Raw genomic sequence first — 18678 nt, forward strand, 5'->3', positions numbered from 1 at the left:
TTCGGAAGGCAAGACACGTTTATTATCAGAGCTGAGCTACAGAGAGTGTCCTTTCCTATGGTACCACTGCGAGCAGTTAGCTGGGATGACTGGCATTTCGAAGCTTGACTCCTCCCAGGAAAGGAGTGAGGGGAGTCCCTCAGTGGGAGGACAGGAAGGGGGAATGTTGGGGAGGGTCTTTCAAAGCTGAGCTCAGCCCAAGCGATGGGACATGTAGGGAAAAGTCAAAGGTAGGCAACCCAGAGAGACATCAGTACAGGCCTACCCTTCCTCCCCTCCACACTCCCTCCCATGCCACACATACACACACATACACTCACACACACTCACACACTCACACACACAGACACATACTCAGCCTGGGGCTTCCACCACCCACACACTCACACATCCCACTGACTACCCTTAGAAACACACACACAGACACACGTGCACAGGCATCTGTGAGCACTGGGTGTCAGGATGGTGAGGACATGAGCAGGGAGCCTTTTCTCATCAATAGGAAAATTCCTTCAATTATAGGGGAACCTAACAGTGAGAAAAACACCCACGAGGGTGGTCCCCTCCCAGCCTGGTCTGTAACTTGTCCTAGGAGGAGCCTTTCCCAGGGGCCAGAAGCACATGGTTGTTGCTGGCTGGCGGGGCATCTTGGAGGGATCTTGCCCCAGGACCCTGACTCTCCCTTTCTCCTTTTCCCCCTGCCCTCTGATCTTCCCAGCGATGATGTTACCTATCTAAATGCCCCCATACCAAAAGCAGTGAATGAGAAGAATCCAGGCCCTTTGGTGCTCCAGTCAAAGGAGAAGGCCAGGCTACAGAGAGCAGGCCTCGAAGGAATACAGAACCAGCCTCATTATGGCCACTGCCTCTGACAAGAGCACCCAGGCTGCCTTCCCTCCCAGCCCTTCCCCCCAGAGTCCTTTAAGCTTCCTTTTGGCTCAAGTACCAGGTCTTACAGCAGGCCTCTCCTTGCTCCCCTAGGTGCTAATGGCATCCAACCCTAAAATTACTTTCTCTTTCCCTATCTATATTTGGAATACAGGTGTACATGTTAATTCCCTGCTCCCCCATTTGAATATAAAGTCCTGTTTGTTTTTTCTTCATCTTTGTATGCCCAATGCCTAGAGTATATAGTAGGTGCTTAAAAACAGCTTGCTAAATGAATGGATGGGTAGGGGAGAGAGGATCGAGGCCCAGAGAAGGCAAGAAAGTAAGATGTCTCCCTACCACCCACCACCCACATCTGGCCATCTTCAAAATTTGGTTCAAAAAACTGATATGGGATTGCCTGTTTCCATTGGTCCAGGAAAGGAGGAGGAAATTCTGATAAAGGGACTAGGGACATGCTCCAGGTATTTTAATTTCTATCCCCCAAAAGACCCAACATCCTCAATGTAAATTTATTGGGGCAACAAATCACCACAGGCCAGCTTTTGGGCAGAAACTGGGAAGGGCAGGGAGATGGAATTGCTTCCCAAAGAAAGCAGTCCTGGCTTTAAACTCCAGCTGAACCTTTAGGGAAAATCTCTGCTATAACAAGAGGCTAGGCCTTGCTCTGGCCCAAGAGGCCTTAAACCAATGATCTCCAAGTCAGAACTGCTCCAATCCTCAACCCAAAAGTATCTAGTCTTTCTGTGGAAGTGCTCCCAGTCCTAGGGACAAGGAGGTGGACACTGAGCAGCCATCCACAGGGACCTCAGCCCACCCCAGTGACACCTTTAGCACAGCTTTGTAAGAGCTGTTGGGTAGGCAAGACCTTCTCTTTACCATCAATCCTAAACTTCTTCCAGTAGCTGTGGGACCTTTTATCTCCTCCCCACACCCATCTCTCCACCACCTCTCCCACAACCTGGGCTGGAAGAAACTCTCTGGCTTTGCAAGAACCCAACTATGGGAAGGGTTCACTCCCAGCTGGATGGCTTTCTCCTCCTTTCTGAGACTAGTGACAATATGGTTGACAGTCTCGCTGCCAAAACAGCTCAAGAGTCATGGCCCCCGGTCTTTGGGAAGGATGCACACCCTGAGAACAATTTGCGTACTCCATCTTGGTGGACCACAGGACATTCTCCTTTGGAGCTAAGGCTGGTACCTCAGGCAAGTGGCTACTTGACCCCAGGATATGGAGGTGTTGAGCCTAGTATAAACAGCAGCCAGTAACTCCGGAGGGGACAGGGACAGATAGAATGGACAGCAATCACAGGGCAATTGGGGTGAATGGGTGGGTCAACTTCTAGCTTTGGGTAGGGGTGTCAGAGTGTAGAGGAGGAAAGAGTATCACATCTCATTGACTGTTAATGTAATATTTAAAAAAAAAGAATAAGTGAAGGCTGGAGGCGACTTTTGGTGGTTTCGTTTGCCAGGAGGGGCATCATTCAATGACACTGCCCACAGCTGCAGGTCATGTACATGCTCACTTGTTGCACCCATCACACACACATACACACACACACACTCCGCAAACATGCTGCACACTCACACGCATTCATTCTCCCCCACTGGAGTCAAGTTACATTCGACTGTGTTTTCCTGATCAGCTCACTAAGTTGCCCTGCTACTGCCCAGTTCACTGCCTTTTTGTCCCAGCTGTCAGTACCCCAGCATCCCCCTCCCCCCAGGCCTCCCTCACTGGGCTTCTACCAGATATAGCCGCCATCATCTGCCTCGCCTGCCTCGCCCTCCTCCTCCTCAGCTTCTTCGCCGGCCTCCTCCGTCTCCTTCTCCTCCTCGTCCTCCCAGCCAACGCCACTCCCAAAGTCCCCGGAGAACCCGACGATGTCATCTGTGGGGTGACAGCAAAGGGAATGGGTTAGAATTAGGGATCCCCAGCTCAGAAGGGAGGCCCAGAGAATCTCCTAATCTAGAAACCCTTCCCAAGAGTGGAGGAGCCTGGGGTCTTAGCGAGGGTGAAAGGAAGGGCCCCACCTTCCGTGCCAGAGCAGACTCCTCACTCAGGGACTGACAAGCGCCCCCCAGTGGGGCTCCAGACCTCTCCTCTCCCAGCTCACCACAGTCTGGGCTCCCGTGTATCCGGGTTCCCGTCAGTTCCTGACCCATCTGGTCCACACACCAGCAGTCACCACTGCTCTGGTCACACTGCATCTTTCTGTAGTAGCCGTCCTCATCACAGCTGGGGATGAAGATGCCTAGGAAAGGGGTGAACACAGAAGCGTTGGACCGGTCAATGGGACCTTTGAGAAGAGACTGTGTGACAGGATCATAGCAGCTGCTGGTATAGACGGATGTAACAGGAACCACAGGGGCATGTATCATCTAAATCAATCAACCACCAAGCATTTACTAATGGCCTCCTATGTGCCAGGACTGTGCTAAGCAGTGGGACTACAGGGACAGAAGGGGAAGAGCCCCTGCCCTCAAGGAGCTTCTTTCTATGAGGGTTGAGCACAGGTCACCTACAAGCACATTATGAAAAAGCGAAGGTAGTTTGGAGAAGGTCAGTCACTAGTGGCTGTGGGGAGAACAGAAGGCTTCATGTGGAAGGTAGAGGCTGAACTGAGGCTTAAAGGCCACTAAAGGACTCTGTGAAGGAGAGGGAGGACATTCCAAACCCTGGGGGCAGCTGGCACAGAGACGCCACCTTACATGGGAGGAACAGCAAGGAAGCTAGTTTGTCTGGCCTGGAGGGTGCAGGAAGGAGGCTAGAGAGGCGGCTCAGAGCCAGGCTATAAGAGGTTTCCTTGACAGTCAAATGGAATTCCTATTTCACCTTAGGGTTAACAGGGAGCCGCTGGGATTTCTCCCAGGGCTCAGCACGGCCCATCTAGACAGCCAACGTTCCTCAAGGCTTAGAATACTGTAGTAATGAGACTAATCTTCCTAAAACAGGGAGGAGGGTGCAGCATGGTAGAAATGCCACTAAGTCAGGAGTCAAGGGGCCTGGGTTGGAGGCCTGGCCTTTCACTAACTGGCTAGGCAATCTGGGACAAATTACTTTCTCTCTTTTCTCTTCTGCAGAGTGCTGGAGTTGAGTAAGATCGAGTCCTTCCTTCACCCGGGATCCAGGAACTTTTTAAAAGATATTTTGATAACAGACATAAATTCAACACATTTGCATCCTTTGGAATCCTGTGTGTCGTACTGCATACATTTAACAACCTTGTTCTGAGAAGGGGTCGGGGGGCCCAGAGGTTGGTGGTACCAAGAAGGACTTTTAAAATCAGGACTTCAGAAGGAGAGAACTCTGGATCGCCCAAATATCTGTCATTAATAATCATTTCTCTCAACTGCTATCATCCTCATTTTGCCAAGGAGGAAACGGATTCTCAAGGAGATGAAATGATGGCGCAGCTTCCCAGAGCTGGTCAGTATCAGGACAGATTTGAACCCAGGTCTTTAAGATGAGCCTTCTCTCTGCCGCCGCACAGAATTGTGTGGAGGGGCACTTTACGAGCCTAAAAATACTATAAAAATGTAATCACATTTCACAGGGGAGGAAACTGAGACTGAGGTTAAGTGACTCACTCAGGGTCACACAGCTCAGAGAGTCTCAGGGCAGACTTGAACTCGGGGCTTCCTGATTCCAGATCAGGCGTGCTATCCACTGCGCCACCAGCTAGCTGCCTGTATCAAAGTCTACTGCCCACCTAACCAAGTCCAAACTCCTCTGGAATGGTCCTACCCGATTCAACCTAATCTCCTACAACTTTCCAATGCGAACCTCTCATTCGGGTCAGTCATCTGACCATCTCCCGCTTGTACTGACCCACTTCTATCTTTGCCATCATCCCTCTTGCTTCGAACGTCCTTCCTGCTCTCCCTTGTTCCCCCCTGCCTGTCTAAGGCAGCTAAGGAGCACAGTAGATAGATAGCTGGGGCCTGGAGTCAGGAAGACCCGAGCTCAAATCCAGCCTCGGACACTTCCTAGCTGTGCGACCTTGGGCAAGTCACTTAACCCACCTGCCTCAGTTTCCTCAATTGTAGAATGGGGATCATGACCTCATCGAATTGTCATAAGGATCAAATGAAGTAATATCTGTAAAGTACTTAGCACAGAGTACTTAGCACGGTTCCCGCACATAGCAGGCACTTAAGAAATGCTTATTCCCTTCCCTTTCCCTATGCAGATCCCACTCATCCTTCAGAGCTTGGCTCATCTTCCACCAAACCAGCTCCAACCTCTCCATTCTACACTGACCTCCCACTGTGATGGACAACTAGGGCAGCTGTTCCTATTGAGTCATTTCAGTCGTGTCTGACTCTCCATGACCCCATTTGAGGCTTTGTTGGCAGACAATGGAGTGGTTTGCCATATCCTTCTCCAGCTCATTTTGCAGATGAGGAAACAGAGGCAAACAGGGTTGAGTGACTTGCCCAGGGTCACACAGCTGGTAAGCATCTGAGGCCACATTTGAACTCAGGTTTTTCTGACTTCAGGCCCAACACTATGGCGCCACCTAGTGGCCCCTACTGCACTTGGCAACATTTAATTCATTTGCGCATATTAGTCATCTCAATTAGATTAGAAACTCTTTGAGGGCCGCCCCTTAGACGTTTCCTATTTATCCCCAGATAATCTTAACCAGGGTTAGACACCCAGCACGTGTCCAATACTCCTTAATTGGGTGGGGCTACATTTCCTCCCACAGAAGAAAAACAAAAGTGGGCTTTCCTTCCTTCAGCCACCCCACACCAAAGCTCTTCCTGAGTGACCAGGGCCTTGTCTCTTGTCCACCGGGTGCTCACGATTTCCTTCTAAGAAGTCAGTCTCCTTCCGGCCAGGTACTCACCAGGTTTCTTTTTAGCGGCTTCCTGGATCTGAATCCTCTCCAGTTCAGCCAAGCAGGGGGGTTCTGAAGAGGACACAAGACACATCAACAAACAATTGTAAAGCACCTACTATGTGCCTGGCACTGTAAGGTATGGGAGCTGTCCCAAAGGGGTGGGATGTCGTTATCACTGGTGACAAAGCTAATTGATAATAATAAGTAACCTGCTTCTAGGGATGATGACAATGATAGCTAAGGTTTTTATAGCACTCACCAGGAGCCAGGCATTGAGTTAAACGCTTTAACAAATATTTTCTCACTTGAGACTCACAAAAGGATCAGGTAAAGGGAAGTGCTGTTACCTTCCCCATTTTACCATTGAGGAAACCAAGGCAAACAGGGTTCAGTGACTTGTCCAAAGTCACACAGCTAGTAAGTATCTGAGGCCAAATTTGAACTCAGGTCTTCCTCACTCCAGGCCCAGCACTCTATCTGCTGTGCCCCCTAGCAGCCTTGAAAGAATCTGCCAGATAATTAGGAAATGCCTTTATCTGGCCAGGTGAAAGTCCAAAAGGGAGAAAGATCACCTAAGAATTGACCGGATTGGCAAATGTTTTGTCTTTATGGCAATTTGCAAGGTGGGTTGGGTAGGTGGCCAAAGGGACTGGCCCCAAAGTTTCCAAGACCCCTTGACTTCTGGCGGCTCCTGTCCCTGCTCCCACCCTCAGGGCTAGGGCTCCGAAGGCAAAGGGCCCACGCACTCTCTCTCCAGAAGCAGAAACACCACTCAGCGGTGGAGACACGGCCGTCTTTGTAGGTGTCGCAGGAGTTGAAGAAGGGACGGATGCAGATCTCATATTTGTCCAGGTTGATGGCAGCAAGCTCAGACTGGTCCAAGAACAGGTCATTGCTCGTGTCCAGCTTGGAGAACATCCAGCCGATGGAGTCCTTACAGCTGGCCCCCAGGCTCTTGTCCAGCCCTGGGGAGAAAAGGGATGCTGTGGTTGGCCCCTGAAGCCACCCGCTGACCCTACCCCCACTCACTCACACCCCTCCATGTGCCCTCCACATCCCCCTCCCAGACCCCCCAGTCTTATTAAATGCCTCCCACCCTCTCCCATTTACCTCTGCTGGGAACCGCTTAAACACAAAGTGTGGAATCCTAGTGGACTCCAAGAGGCTTACTTCATCTACCCACCGGCCGCCTAACCTGTACAAAACCCACCATGTCCCTCATTCTTCAAGAAATCAAAACAACTGCTGATGTTTCAGGCTTGCAAAGCACTTTTATGTGTCCGGACTAGTTTAATCTTTGCAACAACTCTGGGAGGTAAATGCTGCTCTTATACCCACTTTACAGACGAACAAACGAAGGGTCAGAGAGGTTAGTTAAAGATAATAATAATAGCTAGCATTTATCTGTTGTTACTCAGTCGTGTCTGACTCTTTGTGACCCCACTTGGGGTTTGATGGCAAAGATACTGGAGTGGTTGGCCATTTCCTTCTCCAGCTCATTTTACAAATGAAGAAACTGAGGCAAACAAGATTAAGTGACCAGCCCAGGGCCACACAGCTAGTGTCTGACGCCAGATCTGAACTCAGGAAGATGAGTCTTCCTGATTCCAAACCCCAGTGTTCTATCCACTGGGCCACCTAGGCGTCCTTACCACATGCTGGGTGCTGTGCAAAGCCCTTTACAAATATTATGACATTTGAGCCTAACAACAAACTCTGGGAAACAGATGCTGCTACAATCCCCATCTGATGGAAGAGCACACTGAGAGTCAGAGGGGCAAAGTCACTTATCCAGGTGGTGCAACTGGTAAGTATCTGGGGCCCGATTGGAGCCCAGGTTTTTCTGACTAAACTCAGCAAACCCTGAAGAAAATGTGCTCTCCTTGATCACCTGTTTCATTGTCCAGTTCTCCCCACAGTTGGGCTGCCTCCCTCCAGCCACAGCTGAAAGCTCTTTCCTTTTATTCCTAGATTTGGGTTCTCCTCTGAGGCTTGAAATGGGAGTGCCCCAAGGCAGCAGGAGGAAATGGAGGTGACACCTCCCAGTCCAGTCCCTGCACAATGCCCCCATGCTTTCCTCCCTTTCTCCTCCCGTCCCCAGCACCATCCCATCCCGTACCGCCGGCAGGGTTGGCTCCAGCGCTGGCGGTGCCGTTCTGTTTGGAGTTCTCATGAAGGAGCTGAAACCAGTCCCGCAGCCGGTCCCCCAAATCCGCCAGGTCCTGCCCAGTACAGGTTTCTGCGGCCAACACAATGTATGAGTGGAAACAGGGGTGGGGAATAAGAAGGGAGTGTGAATGGACATTCTCTCACCACGGGCTCCCTACCCTGCCAGGCGTCTCCACCTGTCCGACATTTTCCCCCTGCCCGTTCTCTAAGCCTGCCCCTGCCTCTTCCCTCAAACTCCGTCCATCACCAGTCCCATACCCCCCCCCAAAGAATTATCTCTCCTTCTTGATATTAAAAAAATTCAGGATTTAATCAAATTCAGGATTTTAGCCTCTACAATTGTGCTCATCAGCTACTCCTTCCAGGACTCCCAGGAAAAAAATTGCTGAAGGCCTGAATACAAGTTCTAATTTTGTGTTAATGCCAGTCCACCTGAACCTGGGGCTCCCCAGGCTTCCCAGGTCCCTCACCCTGAGCCATAAGCAAAAATCAGATTCAGTTGGTAAGGGTGGGGGGGTAGACAGAGAGAAGACCCAGGAAATTCTAAGGCTGGAGTGTCTCTGGGGGTCTTGGAGGGTCCGAGCTCTTTGAGAGGAGGTGCCTAGATAATCAGATAGTCTAACCAGCCTCAGGGAAGCAAGCCATATCGAAGGGCATGAGGAAGGTTGGAGGGTGACCTTCGGGAAGTGACCGAAGGGCAAGTAGTGGCTGGGCTTCTCCTACATCCAACTCTTCAGGTCAATACCCTGTGACAAAGCCCCTGTTGCCTAGTGCTGGTTACAGCTCTGTCCTCACCTCCCTTCTCCCTGTTTTCAATGCTCACCTACCATTCTTCTTCCTTTAACTTATCATTCCCTTTCATTAGTTCTGCTGGTCACGGATCCTTCCCACCCAAACGAGGCTCAAAGAGTCCTCCACTTCAGGATGATTCTGTCCCTATCTCCAGGATCAGACCGAGTCCTATGGAAGCAGAAACTGTCCCCTCTCTCAGGGAACAGGCCAGGTTCTGAGGACAGTGCACAATGTCCCTGACCTCAGGGAAAAGGCTGAACTCTGGAGAGGATGGACGCTGTTGCTGTCAGAGAGCAGGCTGGGCCCGGGAGGGATGGAGAGGAAGGGGGAAGAGGGTGCCTCAGCTGCACTTACCTTGTTTAGTGTCTGTGGTGGAGGCTGGGGCCTGCTCCGTGGGGCAGGGACACTGACCCTCACACTTCACTGTCAGCTGCTTGCTGGTCAGGCAGGCCTGCTGTTCCAGTTTACACTGTACGGAAGGGAGGAGCCAGACAGCTGACCACTGAGCCTGGGATCCCAACCCTCCTACCCTGAGCATCCTTGGGCAAGATACTTCCCAAACCTGTCATTTCAACTACACCCATCCAAATAGGAAGAGAGCATTCCCAATACAGCAACAGGAGATTTGTCATTAGTGGGGATGGGTTGATGCTGAGCCATCCACACCCTCCCAACTTGTCTAAGCAGGGTCAACAAATTCAAAAGGTTGGCCTGGGGGAGCGGGTCAAGTCTGTGGCTGGGTTATAAAACAAAGCTAACTAGGCCCAATAGGTATCCTGTGCGGATTGGGGTTCATTAGTACGAGGCTCTAACACGGCTTGCTAGTCACAAACCAACCTGTCTCTTTTTCGTCTTATCCTGAGAACATATAGATACATATAGACATGGGTGTATGTATACATATATGTGTGTACATGTGTGTATGTATATGTGAATATATAGTGCATCTACACACATGTGGCATATATACATATATGTTTATACCTACATATGTATACATGTACACAGTCACACACACACAGAGGCAAGGTGACTTAGAGAGGAGAACACGCTAGCAGCTCAGGGAAGAGGATCAGAAAAGGCAGAAGGTGGCATCGAGCTGAGTCTTAAAGAAAACATGAGTTCTAAGAGGTGGGGGTGAGCAGCTACATTCCCTAGCTATGGGAGATGGACAAGATAAAGACTAAAAGATGAGAGAGTATATGATGCATAATTAACAGTTTAAAAAAAGCCATTCTGAATGGATGATAGCATGCACAGAGGGGAGTAATACATAATAAAGCTGAAAAGGTAGGTTGGTACCATGCTGTGAGTGCTTTAGATGCTGAACAAATTGCTTCATGTTTGATCTTAGAGGTAACAGAGAACCATAGGAGTTTACTGAGGAGGAAAACGATATGATGCAACTTGTTCTTAAGGAAAACAACTCTGAGTGCTGGATAGAGGATAGATTAGAAAGGGGACAGACTTGAAGTAAGGAAACCAGTTAGAAGGCTATTGTATCCTATTTGCTGGTGACATGATGGTTTACTTAGAAAAGTCTGGAGAATCAGCAAAGAAAGTAATTGAAATGGCCAACAGTTTCAGCAAAGTAGCAAGATTAAAAAAATAATAAACCCACCAAAAAATCAATATCATTTCTATTTAACATTAACAGAATCCAGAAGGGACTAATAGAAATGGAAGTTCTGTTCAAAATAACTACAAAATTCATAAAAGATTTTGCAGTCTACCAAAGTACACTCAATAACTACAGAAATGTAATTACAAAATGCTTCTTTAAAAAATAAGGTATAACTTAAATAATTGGGAAGATACTCAGTAGTCATGGTTGAGCCATTGCTAATATAATAAAAATGACAATACTACCTAGATTTTAGTGCCATACTAATTATGCTAATAAGGGAATACTTTAGAGAGGTAGACAAAAATAACAAAATGGATTTGAAGGAACAAAAGATCTAGAATATCAAGGGGAATCCCAAAAAAGTAAGAACAGGGGGAAATAGTATTTCGATACCTCACATGATATCAGTAATCAACAAAACAATTTTGTACTCATTAGAAAATAGAAATGTATTCCAGAGGAAGCAGTGATGAGACCTTGAACTAAGTTGGCAACTGTACGGATCGAAAGGTGGTGCTATGGAGATAGAAATGACAAGATTTGGAAACTGAGCTAGGTATGGGATATGTTGAATTTTAAATACTGACAGGAGATCCAACTTGAAATGTCCAATGAGCAGCTGCTGATGCAAAAAGGACGCTCAGGAGAGTGGCAGTCATTCCTGGGGAGGATAAGTAAGCTCATTGTACCTGATGAGTTTACCAAATAAAAGAACTCAAGACAGAGCCCTGGGGTAACCCACTCTTGGGGGCAGGAGATAAAGGAGAAAAAGGAAAGCGGAAAAAGGAGATAATGCTGTCTCACATGCACAGGACAGTCCTCTTCCCCCCTTTCTGAGTTTAGTCTTATCATCCCTATTTCTGTTGAGCACAGCTATGATATTTCTAATACCTAGATTCAAAACTTTAGAGTCATCCTTGATTCCTTCTTCCCCCTCAATCATCCATATTCAATCAGTTGCTGAATCTTGTCAATTCTACCTCTAAGGCATCTCTCAAATCTATCTTCTCTCCATTCACAAGCCATTCCCCTAGTTCAGGTCCCCATCACCTCTTGCCTGGACCACGTCAACAGCATCCTAATTAGCTTCCCAGCTTCAAGCAGAAAAAACACAGTTCCTGTAATCATGTAGTTTAAAGTCTGAAGGGGGATATGAAAGTTAGACAAGTAAATCTACCACAAAATAAGACAAAAGCAAAGGGCTATGTAGTGCTGAAAGGAATCTGACTGGGAGATCAAGGAAGGCTTCCTGAAGGAAGCACCATTGGACTTGGACTTTAGAGAATGGGATGGATTGGACAGGGCAATCCATACATAGGAAAAAGTGTAATCAAAAGCACAAATACAAGAGTACAGCATGCATTCAAGGGGCAGAGAGGAATTACATTTTGCTAGAGCATAAAGCAAGCCACAGAGCTGGGATGAGGCTGGAAAATCGATGCCAGATTGTGGGTGGCCTTGAATGCCAGTCTCAGAAATGTAAACTTCCATTAGCCAAAGGTCTGGCTGATGCCATTCCCAGAGAGCCATGGAGAGGTTGTGTGTTCTAATGTCAGGCTGAAGGTTGGGATACCTGAGGCCAGACTCTTCTATGGCCACCCCAAGTGACTGAGCATATCTAAGAAGCACAGCGTCCCAGAGAAAGGATGGGGTGGATGGTCAATGAAAGCATCGTTGGGATTTGGGCCCCCAAGTTCAACATCAGAAACAGAGGATGTAGCATCTCTGCTTCTCCTAGACTTAACTACCCCACCACCCCCATTCCTCGAAGTCGGCCACTGGTGTCCTCACCACAGAGTTGTAAGTATGTCCATCAGAACCACAGACAGAGGCAAGCTGGGCCATGTGACATGGTTTACAAAAACCTTCTTTGTTTTCATGGAACTTCAGGGTAGGCTGCTTGATCCTACAGGATAAAAAGAAAGGGAGGGGAGCAAGAATTAGAGAAATTGGGAGAAGGAAGGAAGGAAGGACATAAAGCAAGAGCAAAGGAAGGGGGTGGGGGGGCAATTTGTTGGTAATTGTTTTCAGTCACATCTGACTCTTTGGGACCCCATTTGGGGTGCTCTTGGCTAAGACACAGGAGTGATTTGCCATTTCCTTCTCCAGCTCATTTTGTAGATGAGGAAACTGAGACAAACAGAGTGAAGTGACTTGTCCAGGGTCACACAATTAGTAAGTGTCTGAGGTCAGATTTGAACTCAGGAAGATGAGTGTTCCTGACTCTGAGCCAGGTACTGTGTCTACTCTGGCACCTCCTGCTGCCTTGTTGGTAATTAGTGGAATAGCAAAATGGAGATAGGCAGAGCAAAGTGAAAGGTAAACAGAAGGAGAAGAGAAGTGTTGAGTGAAGGGAGAGATAATAAAGGGACATAGGAGGGGACCCAAAAAGGAAGCAGAGGGCAGGATGTCTGAAGAACCATCTGAGGTTTTTTATTTTTAATCGGGGAGTTCTAATCACATACATTCTTGCCCTAAAACTCTCTCCTAGGAGCACAGAATTTCAGAATTTTAGGGAATCTCAGCAGCCAACTAACCTAACCCACACCCAAAATAAGATTCCTTTACAGCAGACCCAACCTTTGTGTAAAGACCTCCAGGGAGGATGAGGAGCCTCCCAAGGAAGCTCCCTCAACCTGTTCTTCTCCCACACTGACCCCCTACCCAGGGGACTCTTAAAAGCTTCCTCATTTTCTGGGAGAAAGGCCCCAAGGGTTCAAATGACCTGAAACGCATCCTTCCTACCTGTGCTCCAGCTTCTTCCGGCTGATACACATAGCTCTCTGGTAGCCCTGAGCGATGCACACCTTGTGTCGGCTGCATTTCACCTTCTGGCAGGGGTCTTTAGTGGTGTCCAGAGCTGGGAAGACACAGAATTGGGAAAGAAATTATGTTGGGGGTCCAGAGGAAAGAACCCAAGGAATCTCAACTTCCAAAGGCCACTGCTTGGCCATCCTCTCCCTCTGGTACCGAGCTCTCGGGATGCTGGAAACTCCCATCATCTCCCTTTTTAGGGCTGAGATCCCTGAGGATCTCCAGCTTATCGTCAACTTGGACTGGTATAACATACCCTTCTCCTCACCCACCTGCCTCTATTTACCTTCATCTCCTTGCTGATTGTCCTCCCAGCTCTTGATGTAGTCATCCTAGGAAGGAGGAGAGGGGGAGGGGGAAGGAGGAGCTGATCAGAGAAGTGAAGTAGCGAAATCCCAGAGAAGAGGCGAGTGGTCGAGCTCAGTTCTCAGGGCAGACAAAATTCAGATTTAAAGGGTAAGAAGGGCTTGGAGATGCAAGAAAAGAAAAGAAGGGGAGAGAGAAGAAGCAAAAGGAAGGGGATGGAAAGAGTGATTCCCTGTGCAATTATTCCCCATTCAAACTTTTCCTCATCCTTACCAAAGAGACCTCCGTCCTACTAGAGCTCTTACAGCTCTTCCCCTATTCACTTACCCCATCTCCAATCACAGTCAAGTACCCTTGTATATCTGTACTTTACCTTCATAATCTCCTTCAACTCCATCCACGGAACCCTTCAATTTGCTGCTCCCAACACACACACACACACACACACACACACCCTGTTGGGAAAGGAGAACAAGGGAAGGAGAGGGGGTATCCAATGCCAGAGTAATCAAAGTCACTGGAGACTCAGCCAGTACTCACCTCTACCTCCTGGGCTTTCAGAAGACAGTACGCCACAGAACATGGGGCAGGAGAAAAAAAAGAAAAAGAGAAAAATCTACGAGTGAGGTCCACCCCAGAAAGGGTGATTGATACAATCAAATGGCCACCCCATACTTTATTGGCTAGAGTGCTAGACTTGGAGCCAGGAAGACCTGAGTTCAAATCCAGCCTCAAACAATTACTAGCTGTGTGACCCTGAATAAGTCATCTAACCTCTCTGAGTTTCAGTTTCTTCATCTGTAAAACCAAGGGATCAGTGGCCTCTAAGATCTTTTCCAGTTCTAAATCTACAATCCCATAATCCTTAGTTGAAATGGCAGCAGACCACTTCCCAGGGCTGGGAAAGGTCATATACACACCCCGTTCTTCTTTCCCTGCCTCACTTGCATTTGCTAAGCCGAGGTGCCCATCAGAGATACAGCAACAACAGCTGATTGCAACAGCTCTCTGATTTCAAGGTGGGGAATCAGGCCAAGCAAACAAGAGACTACATCTGGAAACCAAAGCTATGAGAGAGTCTAGGGAGCTTCAGGGTGGTCTAACAAGTATTCTCAACTCTCTGGCCCTTGAAGAGTAAACTAAGGGACAGTTCTTCTCCAACCTTGTTTCATCCCCATCATCAACACTATCTGAGAGTCTTCCCAAAGGGCCCACATGCCCTGGGCAGTAATGTTCCCTGGACTGCTGAGGGCAAAAGAAATGGGGGCTTCCAGCTCACTGTCTCAGGAACAGTATGGGCCCTGTTACTCTCCCCATCATCTTCCCACAAGGGCTTTTCCCTTTTCCTTCAGTTCCTTGCCTGGAACTAATCCTGACTGCTAGGATTTGAGTGAAAGGAAAGGGCCCTTTCCTTAAGGTGAACCACTGAACTAAGAAAATACAAATGAAACTATTACTGGATGAAGTTCAGACTTTCTCAGCCAAGCAGGTGGCAGAGGACCGTTCCCTCCCTTGATGCTTAGCCTCCTCTTAGCTACTGTGGCCCAGCTTATCTAGTCACAAGACCACAGAAGCAAAGAACATCATATCTGAAAGATATCCTGGACATCTCCTAATCCAACTCCTTTATTTTGCAAAGGAGGAAATTTAGTTAAGGGACTTGCCCATGGTTACATCATTAATGACAAAGCTAAGGTTAGAACCCAAGACCCTTAACCCAGTGGTCTTTCCAATGCAGCGTACTATATTTAAAACACTGGGGGAGGGAAATGAACAACAGAAAGTGCACATTAAATAAAGAGACTCTGGAAAACTGCTGTCTGCTCTTGCCCCAGGGGGCTGTCCTGTGCCAGCTGATCCCCCAGCTGTCTGGGGACTGAGCTGCTATCTCCCACACTAGCCCCCTGGCATAGGACTCCAACTCCTTCCACTACCCTTGCCATCACCAGGCCCGGCCTCTGAGGGGACTGAGTCACCCATGGAAAATTGACAAATGGCTCCCAGAGAGACCTCATTGTTGAGACTCATGATTCCCTGACAGGTGGTGGGAGGGCTGCCAGGCAGGGATTCTCTGGGGCCAGAGGCTTGCTGCATTGAGGAGCCAGCTGCCAGCTACAGCCTCTGGGCTAAGATCCAGGAGGGACTGAGAAGAACTGATGCAGCAAGGACTAGGAGGTTAGGTGGATGTGAGAATTCTTTCCTCCCTTAATCATCCCTACCTATGCATTTGCTCTGTAAGAGAAAATTAGTAAAATTACACTTGAAATGCCCTAGCAGGGGCAAAGTTCACAGCTGACTAGTCCTGGAGATGACTTAGACTAGTTGATTCCTAGATCCCTTCAAATATGAGATTCAAGCAGATGATACTTGAACTGAGAAGATTTCAAAAATCAGGAGATACTGCTGTAGCAACTAGGCTATCCATGATAGAGCAGCTGTTAGCATGAGATAATGAAATCTCAAGTCTCATACAGCATGAGGGCTTTCGAGTGTGTTCAGTGGCTCCCATAAAGTCAATGAATGTCAGAACAAGTATAATATAGGAATCCAGAGGGAACATATACTTATATGGTTCACAAAGAGAAACTGAGTCTAGCAGAAAGACAGTGAAGGGCCAGGGCAATGAATAGTCAGCACCATGGCCAGAGCTTCAGAGATCTGTTACTACTTGGCACACATATGTGTGTGTATGTATGTGGCACATTCATACATGATTGTATCAGAGAAAAACCAAATTACCAAGAATGAGAATGATTTCTATTAAAAAAAAAGGTAATAAAATCCATCATTAGGGACCCAGCCTCAAGTTACAGCTTGTAACTCTCCTGACTCGGTAGAGAAAGGCTTTTGTTCAAAGGCTTTGGTCCTCTGAAGACTTAGAACCCACTAAGCCTTACAGCTTTGGGACTCCCCTACTGGGTGGTAGGAGAGGATGGCAGTCTAGGCAGCAAGAGAGGAAGGAGACCAGAAGACAGGCAAGAAGAAGAGATGGTGGAAAGGAAGATGAGGAAAGAAGAGGTATGGCCACCTCTTATGGAAGAGTCTCTGTCCTTCTTTCTCCTCATCACTCCTTGTCAGCCTTATACCACGCCATCTTCACTCTTGGAAGTAATGATTACTGCAAAGCCTCTGTTCTCTAAGTTTGGAGTAAAGCAGGCACTTGAGGCAGGGCCTGGGAATGAAGTGGAATAGGAATGCATTTATTAAGCACTTACTAGTTACTATGTTAAACGTGGAGGATAAAAATGTAAGATCATGGGAGTCCCTGCTCTCAAGGAGTTTCCATTCTAATTGGCCAGATGAGTTGTAAATAGGCCAATCTGCATCTACTAAAAAGCTGCCTGGTTACTAGCAGTAGAGAAAAGCAAGAAGTCAGGCACTCAGTCAACAAGTACTTATTAAGTTGTGCCAGGAATAGTGATAAACAACGGGGATCCAAATAAAAGCAAAAAAAAAACCAAAAAAACAAACCCACCAGTCCCTGCCCTCAAAGAGCTTAAATTCTAATAAGGAGACATGATATAAACAAATAAGTGTGTACAGAGAGAGTGGATGGATGGTAACCTTAAAGGGGAAGGGTCTGACAGTTATAGTGATTACAAAAGGCTTCCAAGTGACCTGAGCTGGGTTGGTGGCTTGTTAAAAACCAGTGATCATCACTGAAGAGCAATGATCCCCTGGCTGCTGTTCAGATCACCAATAATAATAACAAGTGATATTTCTAGAGCATTTTCAAGTTTGCAAGGTGATACACATACATATTAGCTCATTTATGTCTTACAGACTATCCTGCAAGGTAGGTACTATTTCACAGATGTGGAAGCTCTAGTGAAGAGAGGGTGATTCACGTGTCCAGGGTCATATACCTCATGTCAGAGGGAGAATTTAAATCCAAATTCTCCTGACTCTAGGCTATTTGATGATCTGGGGTGGGAGTGGGGGCTCCCATAAGGGTGACTTGGGTTCAAAGGAACTAGGGGTTTCTGCTCTGGACCTCACCCCTCACCCTGGATAGGTCTCTACAGATGGAGTAAACAAGGGCACGACATACAGGGAGAGCCATAATAGGCATGGAGACTCTTTAATAGAGCCGCATATTGTTCAAGATGGAGAAACCGAGCAGCGTTCCCTTCATGACTTTTTAATATAAATGAAAATACTACTAAGTGTTGTGAGGGCTGAGACTATTCAACTTTGTCTTTGTATCCCCAACACCTAACATACCACCTGGCCCATAGAAGATCCATAATTGCTCCTTGAACTCAATGGAATTTGGTGTGTACAGCTGTACACCTTACTTTAGAAAGGCTCTAAACCTCTGGTGGTGAACAGGGACATACATGGTAGCCTGCTTTCCCAGCTCATCTAGTAAGTGTTTCGTCCCAGCTCTGCTGTGGACTTTCCCTTTCAGACTCTCCATGCCATGTCCCCAAGTCACCCCCAGATGCCTCAACCTCCAATAGAGACATTAGGGGAGCTCAGTACAAAGTAAGTTATTGATGGTCAATACTGAACAGCAGGGAGGATGAATTCTCTCAGGAAGTCCTGCCAGGAAATTCAGATGGGAAATTCATGAATGACTGTGAAGGCAGGCAGGTGCATGAGAATAGACTTTTCATCAAAAGCCCCCAGACTATTCCTTCTGCCAAGCACCTGGGGATAAGAAGAGTCCTCTGACCATCCTAGAAGAGGAGGGGGAGACTGACTCACTCCCAACAATCAACCCATAAATATTTATTTAGAACATATTATTTGTACTTTAACTAAAATATCTTCTCCCCACACCTCATGACCCTGGCTTCTATAAGGCTGTGTCATCAGAGCAGATATTGGAAAAGTTTCAAGTATGGATCCAATGACAGATTATAAATCTCTTGCCTCAGGACTAGTCTCACTAAATTTGGAGAAACTCATCACCAGGTTGGCAACTCTCAAAGACCATTTATGAAATTACCTGTAGAGGGCTTGTCATGTACATGGGTGGAGGGACTACCCACATTGAAGAAATCACAGATTCTTAAGTATAGAAGTATATACTTTTTGTAAGGCAACACCCTAGGGAGAGCTGAGATCCAAGGTAAAAATCAGGAGATGGGCTTAAAGCCTAAGTGAAAAGATTTCTGTTTGGCAGTTAGTGGGGTGGGGTTGGGCAAGAAGGAAGCTGGATGCTTCCTGAAACCTTCATTCCGGGAATAATGGGAGAAAATGGCCCCAGGGAGATGAGTGAATAAT

The 18678-nt window shown here is 47.6% G+C and overlaps 1 protein-coding gene across 1 annotated transcript in view; it reads right to left on the reverse strand.

The window, feature by feature from the left end:
• The window catches only part of SPOCK2 (SPARC (osteonectin), cwcv and kazal like domains proteoglycan 2), a 33115-nt gene continuing 14437 nt past the window's right edge, over nt 1-18678 (reverse strand). The window contains exons 2-11 of the mRNA XM_036736164.1: nt 13987-13995; nt 13427-13472; nt 13072-13186; nt 12118-12232; nt 9054-9168; nt 7858-7977; nt 6485-6703; nt 5745-5807; nt 3006-3143; nt 1-2779 (exon numbers count right to left, since the gene is read on the reverse strand). Coding sequence (XP_036592059.1) covers nt 2634-2779; nt 3006-3143; nt 5745-5807; nt 6485-6703; nt 7858-7977; nt 9054-9168; nt 12118-12232; nt 13072-13186; nt 13427-13472; nt 13987-13995 — 1086 coding nt within the window. The 3' untranslated portion in view covers nt 1-2633. The remainder of the gene's footprint in view (nt 2780-3005; nt 3144-5744; nt 5808-6484; nt 6704-7857; nt 7978-9053; nt 9169-12117; nt 12233-13071; nt 13187-13426; nt 13473-13986; nt 13996-18678) is intronic.

The sequence above is a fragment of the Trichosurus vulpecula genome, chromosome 8 (assembly GCF_011100635.1).
Source record: "Trichosurus vulpecula isolate mTriVul1 chromosome 8, mTriVul1.pri, whole genome shotgun sequence".
In the NCBI taxonomy this organism is placed as follows: domain Eukaryota; kingdom Metazoa; phylum Chordata; class Mammalia; order Diprotodontia; family Phalangeridae; genus Trichosurus; species Trichosurus vulpecula.